The sequence below is a fragment of the Botrytis porri genome (genome assembly GCF_014898465.1).
Source record: "Botrytis porri strain MUCL 3234 chromosome Unknown BPOR_008, whole genome shotgun sequence".
In the NCBI taxonomy this organism is placed as follows: domain Eukaryota; kingdom Fungi; phylum Ascomycota; class Leotiomycetes; order Helotiales; family Sclerotiniaceae; genus Botrytis; species Botrytis porri.
The window spans coordinates 745,857-758,463 of record NW_024066082.1 but is presented as its reverse complement, the minus strand read 5'-3'; the positions used below and the strand labels follow the sequence as shown (position 1 = coordinate 758,463).

At 42.5% G+C, this 12,607-nt stretch overlaps 4 protein-coding genes across 4 annotated transcripts; 1 reads left to right on the top strand and 3 right to left on the bottom strand.

The window, feature by feature from the left end:
• Positions 1–2,983: 2,983 nt before the first annotated feature.
• EAF01_006342 (uncharacterized protein) lies at positions 2,984–5,279 on the bottom strand (the record flags this gene model as incomplete). Its single annotated transcript, XM_038914596.1, has 4 exons — positions 2,984–3,268; positions 3,357–4,405; positions 4,465–5,077; positions 5,208–5,279. The coding sequence occupies 4 exons, from the start codon at positions 5,277–5,279 to the stop codon at positions 2,984–2,986; spliced, it is 2,019 nt and encodes a 672-aa protein (XP_038769551.1).
• Positions 5,280–6,238: 959 nt separating this feature from the next.
• On the top strand, positions 6,239–7,159 carry EAF01_006341 (uncharacterized protein; the record flags this gene model as incomplete). Its single annotated transcript, XM_038914595.1, has 2 exons — positions 6,239–6,309; positions 6,418–7,159. The coding sequence occupies 2 exons, from the start codon at positions 6,239–6,241 to the stop codon at positions 7,157–7,159; spliced, it is 813 nt and encodes a 270-aa protein (XP_038769550.1).
• A 369-nt stretch (positions 7,160–7,528) lies between these two features.
• On the bottom strand, positions 7,529–8,604 carry EAF01_006340 (uncharacterized protein; the record flags this gene model as incomplete). The annotated part of the gene is made up of 2 exons (XM_038914594.1): positions 7,529–8,323; positions 8,512–8,604. The coding sequence occupies 2 exons, from the start codon at positions 8,602–8,604 to the stop codon at positions 7,529–7,531; spliced, it is 888 nt and encodes a 295-aa protein (XP_038769549.1).
• Positions 8,605–8,705: 101 nt separating this feature from the next.
• On the bottom strand, positions 8,706–12,332 carry EAF01_006339 (uncharacterized protein). The gene is made up of 4 exons (XM_038914593.1): positions 11,205–12,332; positions 11,057–11,140; positions 10,835–10,997; positions 8,706–10,778 (listed from the first exon to the last, which is right to left on the bottom strand). The coding sequence occupies exons 1-4, from the start codon at positions 11,582–11,584 to the stop codon at positions 9,447–9,449; spliced, it is 1,959 nt and encodes a 652-aa protein (XP_038769548.1). The 5' UTR covers positions 11,585–12,332; the 3' UTR covers positions 8,706–9,446.
• Positions 12,333–12,607: the final 275 nt, after the last annotated feature.

The window sequence follows — 12,607 nt, the reverse complement described above, 5'->3', positions numbered from 1 at the left end:
ATATTCATTTTCTCGCTTTGAGATTAGTTCAACATTTTGTCTATAGACAAACTAGTACTTTATATAGATCAAGCTCAATAACGAAGATCTAACCAACCTCTATTTCCTCCTAACCTGCCATCAAGCGCCACTTCTTAGCTCTACAAGCAGAATGTGTCATTCTCACTGCACCTAAAGGTATTTACTTTTAGGAGTGGCGACGCATGATCAAAAGCGTTGAGTGTTGGATGTTATGAACTATTAAAGCTTTCTACCGATGATCAAGCTGTAGCAGAAAAATGTCTTATGGAAATAAGTCAAGTGAAACCGATGGTGTTATTTTGAATAGTAAGTGTTCAACGATCATTCGAAGCGTTCAACTCATCTCGATCATTCAGCCCATTTGAAACATTCAATATATTTCAAATATTCAATTTGTCTCGATCTATCAATCCATTTCAATCATTCAGTCCATCTCCGACATTCAATCCATTTCAATTAATCAATATACTCCAACCACTCAACCTATTGCAATCACTCAACTCACCTCAAACTTTCAATCCATCTCAAGCGTTCAATCCATTTCAAGCAGTGAACTCATCTCAATCATTCAAGCCATCTCAACGCATCAATCCATTTCAATCGTTCGAGGCACTTCAACCACTCAAGACACTTCAATCATTCAGTCCAAATCAGATATCCAATTCACCTTGATTCTTCAGCCTGTTTTAATTACTCAATATACCTCACTTACTCAGTGCATTTCAATTACTCAACCCATTGCAATCACTCACTCATCTCAAATCATCTCAATCACTCAAGTTTTTCAATCACTAAATATAGTTTAATCACTCGAGGCACTTCAATCATTCAATCCATCCCAACGTAACACCCTTTCTCAGCAATCCACCAAATGTAAAGTAACCAAACCATTCCCGAAACCAAATTCAAAATCCAAAATTCCCAAAACCATTCACCTACGCCCTTCCGATAGAGTCTCACCCCTCAATCGGACAATCTAAATATCTTCTCCATCTTGATTTGATACAGAAGAAGTATATGAGGTGTATCTATAGAGCCTAGTCGCAAGCATATAGGTGCATCCTTTCCGAACGACCTGGTACTCTCCCCCTTCTTTCTTCCCTACAATCACACCCATCAAATTAAACACGCAAACGTACAGCATACATTTCTCCCCATGCTAGCTCTTCTCGTAAATACCTATACAGTCTCGAGACAGTCTAGTTCCTATAAAGTAGAAGTCATCACAACGTTCACAATCTTTCTCATCCAATCACTCATCCAATCCAGCATCCAAACCAGTATCCAGCACTCAAAAAGCTCTCTCAAGTCCTCATAAACAATCATGACAAATGACATATCATAACAGAAGTATTACCAGGGAAATGTTTTTCCTCTTTACATTGAATATCATATCATATCATATCATACTTCTTATTCATACCCTACAAGTATATCTATTCCCTTCTTTTTCCTTTATTCCCTCCCCTTGAATCTCTTCGCCTCCCTTACCAAGAAAAAGCGTCGACACATATATACATACATATAGACCGACTCTTCACCCTCCACCCTCCATCCCAAACCTAGCTTCCCCTCGACCCCAACCCCAAACTCATCGAATGGTAGATTTTCTTCACCTTCACAGATAATCGTAATACCTTATCTTAACCGCAATACTCTATTATCCCCTTCATCCCAATCAATTCTAGTCCGTCCTCACTCCCCTATTTAATCCTACTCTACCCATCTCAGCTCTCTAGATTTCTTTCAATATCATTTCATTTCATTTCATTCTCTATCTATTTCCGTTATATTAAAAAATCAATTTTCACACCCAACCCAACCCAACCCATCTTGTTCTGTTTCATTCTATCTTATTCAATCCCTATCTTTTATCCTATCCTATTTCAATACCAATCCAATGCTACTCTATATCAATCCATTCTTTCCCATCCTTTCCCATCCTCTCCCATCCTCCCCTCTCCCTTTCTCCACTTCCCACCCAATTCATCTCATTCAGAATCGATCAATCCCATCCCACCCCTTCCCATCCATCCAATCTTAAACCCCCTATCCCAGTCCAATTCATCCTATCCTACCCTCTCCCTCTCCCTCTCCCTTCTATCCACCATCACCTCTCAATCCTATCCATCCTCCTCCAATCTCCATTCCACCCAACTCTATTCCTCCCTCTCCCTCCCTCCTACTCACCCCACCCAATCCCATCCAAATCTTCCAAAGTCCTCCTCCCTCACTCTTATTAATTTTATCATCACTTTTTCGCGCAACATTTAAATGCCCCTCCCTCCTTCCCATTCTTCCCATCCCTTTCTTCTATTCTCTTATTCTCTCATTCTCTCATTCTCTCATTTTCCCATTCTCTTATTCTCTCCTTTACCTTTGCTTTTCCTCTCCTCCTCTCCTCCTCTCCTCCTCTCATCCTCTCATCCTCTCATCCTCTTACATCATATATATATCATATAAACACTTATTCATACATCAATTCAATCATTCTTCAACCCTCCCTCCCCCATCACTCAATCATCCACACAAACAATCTGTATAAACCCCCAGAACTCAGAAACCAACCCCAAAGACCAAGAATCAAATATACCAAAAATAACCCGCCAAATCCTACATAAATATAAACATTTATAATTACACACAATAATACTCCAAATATATTATTTCATTCATTCATTCGTTCATTTATTCATTTGTATGTATATAGTGTAAGGTTATGGTCTATGAATCCATCCATACTATCCACACCACTATACCATCCACACCCATCCATTCATTCATCCATCATTCATCATCCATCATCAATTCATACACAACCCCGATTTCAATCCCCAGTTGGTTCCCCTCGCCAGAATCTAATATAATGCCATATCAAGAAAGGTAATAGCTCCCAATCTCTAATAACCATACATCATACATCATATCATCTATCAAACCCCCTCCCCCCCTCCCTAAAGATTTAACAACTCCAAATCCCCACTACACCACTCCTCCTTCCCTCAACCATATACCCATCCTTAACTCTACATTTCTCCACGATATTTTTCTCATCAGCTTCCGTCATATCTCCCTCTCTCTCAGAACCAAGACCACAATCCCAATGTCTACCATCTGTTTTATCATACACCTTGACCACATCTTCTCCAGCAGCCGCTACGATACGTCTTGTATCAAACATCATACTTGTAATAGGAGAATCATAAGCATATGCATCATAGATTGCTCCTGTTCGGAGATCCCAGATCTATTTGATTGTTAGTCAACGATACCAATAGTATTCTCAAAAATATGAAGAAACAAGAAAACAAGAAACCAAAACTCAGATAACATACCCTAATACTCCTATCCAAACTACCCGTGACCAAATGAACATCATCAAATTGCAAACAAGTAACAGGACCTGTATGTCCCACTAAACTTCTATGCACCTGACCACTTCTCAAATCCCATAGACGAACCATTCCATCAGCAGTACCACAAGCAAGTGCCGCATCAAAAACTTGTACCGCACCTACGAAATCCGCCGTTGCATCTGGTAAACGTCCAGTTTGTCGCCATGTACCTTCAGTAGAACCCATTGTTGCCGAAGCTTGTGCTGCTGCCCACATGACATCTAATGTTTGTACACATCTTCCTTTTTCTAAATCCCACTGTCTTAATGTTTTATCAGCCGAACCAGATATAAGAGTATCGCCACGGAAATGAAGAGCGGTTACTTCATCCACATGAGCTTCTAATGTGAATAATGGGCAATCCACCAACATTCCTTGTGGGATATGAATTGGTTGTTTTTCCTGTTCCAAAGCTTCACCAAATGCAAGATGATCTTCTTCCTCCTCCTCTTCTGCTTCTTCCTTGATTTTATCTTGAATTTCATAGCGAGCCTTACTTAAATCCCATAATCGAATTGTAGCATCCATAGAACCAGTCGCAACGATATTATCTTCTACCTGAAGAGTTCGTACCGATGCAGTATGTCCTTCAAGAAGTCCTATACATCTACCAGCATTCATATCCCATACTCGAACCGAATCATCCAAAGCCGAAGAAACCATGGTGCCAAATGGTACATCGAAATCGAGAGCGGTAACCATATCATCATGTGCTTGAATTTCTCGAATTGAAGACCCAGGTTCGAAATGTTCATGTAAGATTGGCATAGATTTTCTTCGAATCGTTTTATGTCTTCTTGATCCTTTCGATGAAGGTGTACTTGCCCTCGAGGGAAGTTTTTCGTAAATCGATTCAGACATAAATGATGAATCCATTCCTGCACTCTCAGCATCTTCTCCTTCATCAGTTCCAGCGATAGATTTTCCTAAAGCTTCCGCATCATCAATTTGTTCTTGAGCATCCTCCAATCGATTCTCCACATCTAGAACTATTCCAAAAAGTTAGTTATACCCCGCACTTTCAATATTCGCAAAAAAATATACTCACTCTCATGTTCCAACATTGACTCTTCCTGTTCCAATCCCGCCAACCTATCCAAAACAATTCTCCTCATAGAATTGAGATTTGCGATTTTGTTATCAATGCCATGAATCTCACTACTCGCCATATTCTTCCTGATCCCCATCATCTCCAATCGATGATTCAGAGCCGCTTTTTCTCTTTTCAACTTGGCAAGACTAGGTGGACCATCCCCCTCCGAACCCCCCTCACTAGCATTATCAAGAAGTTTCCTACCCCTCGAGATTCGCCTCTTATGCTTTTTTCCCTTCTCCTCACTCGTTTCCGGCAGCGTTGCTTGAAACCCTTGAAATAAAGAATAACTATTTTCATTATCGGGAATGTTCCTCAACAGTTCATCTGGCAAGAAGGTCAACGCCCTATATTGAATCTCCGAAGTCGACAACTTTGAGCGCACCAAATCGGTCGGGGTAGTTTTCGCAAAGGAGAAGACGCTGCGTTGAAGATTGGGTCTGCGAAGTTGTTTGTGTAAATCACTCATGGCATTTTGATAATGGGTGCTTGAGGTGGGATCGATAGGACCTATTAAATGGCCAGCGGTCGTGGTAACTTTTCGACCAAAAGCTTCTAACCCTCGGGTCTGATCGAGATAGATACCCATTAGCAAGCACAATTTAATGGGAGCATGAATAAAAATAGAGGAAATGAATAGAATATGCAGATAAGAAACAACAGTAGTCGAGCTAAGAGAAAATACAGCATAAACATACCGATATCAAAGCTCCATCTTCATCCTCTTCTGCCCCGTATGAAGAGGCATTGCGGCTACTGGAGCCAGCCATACAATTGACTTTTTCAACAGGACCTTATGTCAAGTTTCTGGTCAAGATTGATAATTCAATGCAGGACAATTGAAGAGCGGTCTTTGGTTGGTTCCCGTGGAATGTGTGTGTTGGCACAATTAAGTTGATTTTAGGAAAGAATTTTAGAAGTTTTTTAATTTGTTCATTGTGTTAAGATGTTTGGCAAGATACGGTACGGTACGGTACGATACGATACGAGACCGGCTTCAGACGTGGGGGGGGGGAGGGGGTATGATGAATGGATTTGGAGGTAGTTTGTTGGTAATTGACTAGGTAGGTATTAGGTAGTGAGACTGATGGAATGGAATTGATAGGTGGGAAGATGTGCATAAATGGATATCATAAGATTCTGGGCAGGCGAGGTAGGATGAAAGGTACCTTTGTGATAATGGTCGTAAGTAATAATAAGTAGGTATATTGTTCACGCTCAGGTCCTTTTCAATATTCAAATAGCTATCTATCTATAGCTGTACACCATATAGATACCTAGTATGTACAGTACAACACACCTAGGTAATTACATTATAGTACTTGTAACATACCGATACAATTATACATGATAGTACCAGGGTTTCCAATTGTAATCTTATACTTACACTCACTCACTCACTCACTCACTCCCTCCCTCCCCCCCTCCCTCACTCTCTACATCTCCGGATCCGAGGAGAATTCCAAGAAATACAAGCAAAGACATCAAACTCTATTTCTCTATTTCTTTCACACCTGTCTCACCCATCTTTTTCTGTACATAAAGTTGAGAGCGAACATCCGCTGCACTGCACTTCACTACTCGAGTAAACTCTTCGAATATTTTCTTCCAAATTCTTCGATTCCACCTACATACATACAGACTTCAAAACCTTCACATCAATCTACTCTCTCAACCCAATTCATATCCCAAATTCTTCAATTGGTATATAATAGTTACAAATTTCATCATGGATGCAGCGATCGATCTTTCAGATGCTTCTAAAGCTCTCGATTTGGCTAATATTCGTTTTCAACTGATGTATGTACTCATTCTCTCTCTATTTTCTCCATCTTCCCCTCCCCTCCCCTCCCCATCTCATCCCCTTCCAAACCACCAAACCCCAAGCTAACCTCCCCTCACCCCCAGCCGTCTCGAAGACACCATAACCTTCCACCTAATCGAACGAGTCCAATTTCCCCTCAACCCCACCATCTACATCCCCTCCGCCCTCCCCCTCCCCAACACCACCCTCAGTTTCCTCGACTGGCTCCTCCGCTCCCGCGAAACCCTCGACTCCCTAATCCGACGTTTCCAATCCCCCGACGAATACCCCTTCTTCCCCGACGCACTCCAACCGCCCATCCTGCAACCCCTCCACTACCCCGCCATCCTCCACCCCAACACCGTCAACGTCAACGCCCAGATCAAAGACCACTACATCCGCACCTTCCTCCCGAAAGCCTGTCTGCAAACGGGGCGTTCGGATCGCGGCGAACGCGAAGAAAACTACGGATCTGCTGCAACGTGCGATATCAACTGTTTGCAAGCGCTGTCCCGACGCATCCACTTTGGGAAATTCGTCGCAGAGTCCAAGTTTCGCGCCGAGCAAGAAGCATTTACGAAAATGATACTTGCGGGGGATCGAGAGGGATTGGGCCGCGCAATCACGAATGAAAAGGTGGAGTTGCAGGTGCTGGAGAGATTGAGATTGAAGGCGCGAACGTATGGCACGGATCCGAGTTTGAGTAATGGGAATGCGGGGGGTGAGGAACCGCAGGGGAAGATTAACGTGGAGGCGGTAGAGGGATTATATAGGGATTTCGTGATTCCGTTGACCAAGGTGGTGGAGGTGGAGTATTTGATGCAGAGATTGGAGAAGAAGGAGTAGATGTTTGGAGGGACGGTCTACTACTATATAGAAGATACGAGGATGGGGAGGGGGGTGTATAGATATTGATAGTTTTTGGGTCATGTTTTTGTCTGCAGATAGAGCATTGAGGGGGGTTCTTGCTTTGTCCTTCATGGAACAACTCTGATCCATAGAAGTACGGGAGAGGAAGTCCGGCATGAGGTGAATACCAATTGATGCAGAGAATGTTTTTTTATTAAATGTATACCCAAGCGAATACCAAAAAAAGGAGAAAGCAGACAGAAAATAGAAAATCAAAAGAAATACACAAAAGATTCCCAAGTCATACATGATATTAATATTGAATTTTACTTCTTTCTTCATTTCTTTCATATCTCTCAACCCCTCTTAATTAGGCGCACCCAAATATTCCCCCAAAGCTTTAACACATTCTTCCCACTTCGCCTTCTCAATCAAGATCAATTCTCCCACGGCTCTAATCCCCATTTCCTGAAAGGCCCGCTTACTGTCCGCCATGCCCTCGCCCTCATCCTTCTTATACTCAAACTCCTCATACGCACAGCTAAACCTCTTCAGCACCTCATCCTCGGGATGAAAATAAAACACCTCCGCACTCGACTTTCCCTTCCCCTTACTTTTCTTACTCTTCGGCCCCTGCTCCTCCCTATCCAACCTCGACTCCACCTCTCGATACCCCCTCGACACCACCAAATAATACTCAAAAGCATAGGGTTCCCGATCCTCCACCGCCGCCTCAATCTCATCCACCAACATGCCATACATGGGCGGCGCCACCTCCGACGGCACATTAATCAGCCTCTCCGCCAACACGACCCCCACATCCTCCGCTCCCCTCACCACCTGTTGAATCTTCCCTCCCGCCTTCGTCTGACTCTCCAAATATCCCTTCAACCCTTTCACCGCCTCGCTCAGCGCTCCTCCCTCCCGATTCCCTCGATGCACATTCAATACCGTCATAAATGCATACGCGTCCGTTCCCTCCCCATCCACTTTCACCGTGCTACCAATCGTATCCTGCTTGACGACCTCGTCGGCCAGTCCGCTCAAGTCCAACAATTGACTATCCACATCGAACAATTGTCGAATCAAGCTTTTGACGCCGTGGAAATCGATTTCCCGGAAATTAAACCATTCGAAATCGACATTGAGGATATCTTCGCCCTATGGTTGATTCGAGTTAGTCATGTCCAAGTATGTTTGATGATACTGAGGGGGAGAAAGAGTGCAGATGTGAAGAATTCGCATAATCCAATTCGAATGGCCAGTCCCAAATTCATATCCCCATCTGGCCTCCCCCCCCCCCCAATATCATCCTCTCAAAAGAAATCCATAAGGATCCCAAAACTCACATCACTTTCACTATCGTTCTCATTGTCCTCTCCTGCACTATGAACAGGCGCATCAGGAAGTTCTTCCGGATCGCGAACTCTTTTCTTAACCATTTTGATATCGTGAATATCTAGAAATGTTATATGACGTCTTTGCAATGGTAAAGTTTGATATGTGAAAGTCTTCAAAATCAAAGTCGAAGTCTGATAGTCGACCGCTTTGGCAGAATTATAAAATTTGGGGAAATACAGACGCTAGTAGCGGGGCATCATTCGGTTGATTCCCTCGTTTTTCAGGAGACAATACGGTTTATGCACGAGGCAATTCACAACATTCAATTCATTGAGAACATCATCCATGACAGCATTATTTGCACATTTTTTCCTCTTTCAAACTTCTTTTATTTTCATTACCTATAAAACGAACCTAATAGCCCATATAGGCAATCATTCAATCTTACTCCATTTAGACTCCTATTGAAAAGCCTGCTTCATCCCCAATAAATGAATCATCTTCAATAGTCACTATTATGCAAATCAAAAAATGCCTCCATCCTCCCAATTGTGTCGCCATTCGAATAGCTGTATAAACGAATTTGGGTATATGTAGCAAGAAAGAAAATGGTAGTAGTATCAATAATCTAACAACGTTCTTCCACAATCAAGCAGCAAAGAAATGATGCTATCATTAAAAAATTAATGCCAATCCATGAGCACATAAGCTCAAGATCGGTAATGTGTGAGGTGATACCGTCAGTAAAATCTAAAACGTAACGGGGCGTAGACTTTAAATCGAATGTGGATGAAGTGTCGGGTTGCGTGTGAATAGAGGATTGATTGATGTGCGTGTGTGAAGAAAGTCTTGTAATCCTCAACGCCTGTACTGATTGAAATACGATGATCGTGAAGCCGTGAAATTATTGATTAAGAATAATAAAATATGAAAAATGCCGTCATCATAGGCCTGGTGGACCACCAGAATCCGTCGAACCATCACCATCGATTGTTCTCCTCCAATGATCTGGAAGACAAACACAAACTAATGGGAAAGCTTTAATCTCGCCACTAACATTGGGAGAATCATTTCTTCGTCCAGATGTATCCGAGACTCCACTATCGCGTTGCACTTTATGCTTTTCGTCCCATTCATCGGCGCGCTCATCTATCATGACTCCAGTAGCCCATCCATCATCCCAAATACCAACAACCTTAAGCATATCACCACGTTCTAATGAAAATTCATCTCCGGCACGTGGTTGATAGGCCCATAAAGTTGCAACTTTGTCGCCAGGGTGAATTTCATCTTGGGAATAGTAATCCTTGAAGAATGGTAGTTGCTCGGATTGATTGCTAGCCACGCCGTGGGGTGATGACATACCATCAGTACCAGGAGTTTGAGGATCGTCAAGTCCGAGAGCTGAGCCACTAGAAAGAGAACCGGTTCGTCTATTTGGAGGTGGTCGTAGAATTCCACCTTGCATACCTGATCTAGGACTATCCCCAAAATCACTTGAAGAAGATTCATGATCATGTCTTCGTCCGGCAGCATAGCCAGCCGCACCTCCTAATACAGCGCCACCAATTGCTCCATCTCTGTCGCGTGGGGAAGAAGAATGTCCGGAATGAGAATGTCCTTCAAGTGCTGACATTCGGGCGATTCGTCCTCCAGGAAGTACTTCGTATCCTTCAGGGGTAGTATTAGAATTCACGGGATTATATGCCATTCCATTATTTCTGGCAGGTGTCGGTTGGTTTAGAATACTTCCATGCTGACTTCCACGTCGTTTACGCAAGCACATGAAAAAGATCAAGCCAACAAGTGCAGCCAAACCAAGTAACGATCCAATAACGATACCTGCGATAGCACCCTTGGAAAGTCGCTTCTTCGATGTTGAGGAGCTGGCAGCGGCGGCACCGGTGGAAGATGATGTTGGAGTCGACGTTCCTGAACTTGATGAGGCAGTACTTGTGGAGAAGGTGATAAATCCTGTAATCGTAGGCAATACTACACCAGCACAACGTGACTCTGCTCCTGAGTTATAACAGCAAGTATCTGTACTATTTTGTCCACCAGTGCTACAGTACTGACATAATCCGAATGTGCTATTACCATATCCACAATTATCTGGTTCATTAGTGGAACCTTCTACACAAGATCCAGTCAATGAATCTGATGGCAATGCGCAATTTGTAAAGTCAGCGCGGATTTGAGAGATAGCATTGCTTCCAGGACTGGAACAAAGTTGACTATCAGCAATTATTATCGATTCGCTCTCCGCAAATTGGGCCTATTCCTATCTGTCAACTTCAAGTCATACAAAAATTGAATCTGATAATAACTCACGCAAGAATCTGCACAAACTGGTGGTGCTTGGGTATCCGACAAACTGCATGATGATTTAGAATTCTGTATTATAGAATTACATATAACTGTGGTTGTATATCGAGCGTAAAGGTTTGATGTTTTTGTAAGATTTATATTTCCGCACCCGAGAAGTTGCTGGTACCTGCATGATCGTGTTAGACAAGCGTCGGCATATGTGAAGAAAATAATAGGGATGCATACTTTGACTGCACATAGCTTGTTTGAACGTATGCACTTAATTGAGTATCAAAAGTAGCGCGATCGGAAACATATGATAAAAATGGGCTAAATAGCATATAGTCAGTGTTGATCGATAAACGCTTGTTGGTAGGGCGAGGTCAAAACATACAAAAGTCCGGTCAAGTTTGTATCAATTGATGCGGAAGGAAATGCAGGACATTGAGTAGAATCTGAAAGAGAAATACAATCTGCAATTGCCCGAGGTACACATGCGAGAATTGATATCATGGTTGCCTTGGTAAAAGATCCGATCCACCTTTGGTTTCGTTTGCTCCGGTTGAGTCCTTTCCTGTCTTTCGATATTGCTTTCGCCATTGTTTGAGATGGGGATAGTTTCAATGGTTCGTCTGATGTGCTACTGTCGCAATGATGATTCTCATTGCTTGCTATCGAAACATAAGTTGTGGTGAAGGTGTAGTCGGAATCGTTTCCCAGATTTTGCTGGTTCATAATTTCTTCCTTTGGTCGTCCTTGCTCATGTGCAAGCATTCGAACCTTTTTGCGATGATATCCTTCTCTGTATTCCTAGAATCGACTCTTTCAATAACCTCAGCTCAATGAAAACAAAAAGTACCACCCAATATCCAAAGAGGCGATTGTTGAATTAACAGATTTTTGTAGAAAAGAAAAGAAAAAAGAAGTTCTTCCAAAAACGAATTGAAAATTCAAGAGAATGATTCTGTTTATTTTGGTAACGATTGAAGTTGAGTTGAGGTATGAACAAAATGAGTTGAACGAATGAATGATATTCACTGCAAGAATACGAAGAGGAGGAAGAAGCAGGACCAAAGGACCAAAAGATGGTTGAACCTTGATCAACCTCTTCTTTCCTTTAGTGACCGCCTCTTGGTTTGAGAGTGAAGAGAGGCCTTTGTATCGGAAGGAGTATTTAGGTTTGGGATATTCTCTACCCGAGGAAAGAAAAGGACCAGAGGGAAAAGAGCGGAAAGGGCCTGAAACTCAAGCAGCCGTGGACATACTAGGTAGGTGATAGGTGATTGAATGAAAGGAAAGTTTGGGCTTTTTGGTGTGTTGGCCGGAAAAATGTCTAAAAAAGGTTCGAAAGGTCTGCGCTCAAAAGCCAAAGTGGGAAAAATAGATAAGATTCACTGCTCTGTACCTACCACTATGCGCACAGTACCCCTTGTAGTTGACAGGGAGTATACGCGGTAGACAGAATTTAAAATGAGGGTGAAGCAAAAAAGTATCCTGTGAGTGAAAGGGCAAAAGAGACCTTTTGAGTCAAGAGGAAAGATTCATTGGATGAAAGATTCCGAAGAATTGGTTTTTGGGTATCTTGTGAACTTGGGAGGGTTTTCTGGATTTGTACAGTACAGTACAATACAATACAATGGATACCAATACCAATACCAATACCAATACCAATATCAATACCTCATATGATAATGATAGAAGGAATGCCATGCCATGCGATGCGATGCGATGCCATGCCATGCCATGCACCTGCAAGTCTGGATGTTTCTTTGGGGGAAAGCGTGCGTATCTTTTTTA

Excerpts from the sequence above, each read along its gene's own strand:
- EAF01_006339 (XM_038914593.1), bottom strand. The coding sequence starts at position 11,584 with ATGCTTGCACATGAGCAAGGACGACCAAAGGAAGAAATTATGAACCAG. Across the intron at positions 10,998-11,056 it reads ACAAGCTATGTGCAGTCAAA|GTACCAGCAACTTCTCGGGT; the intron begins GTATGCATCCCT and ends ACGATCATGCAG. Across the intron at positions 10,779-10,834 it reads CAGTTTGTGCAGATTCTTGC|GCCCAATTTGCGGAGAGCGA; the intron begins GTGAGTTATTAT and ends AGATAGGAATAG.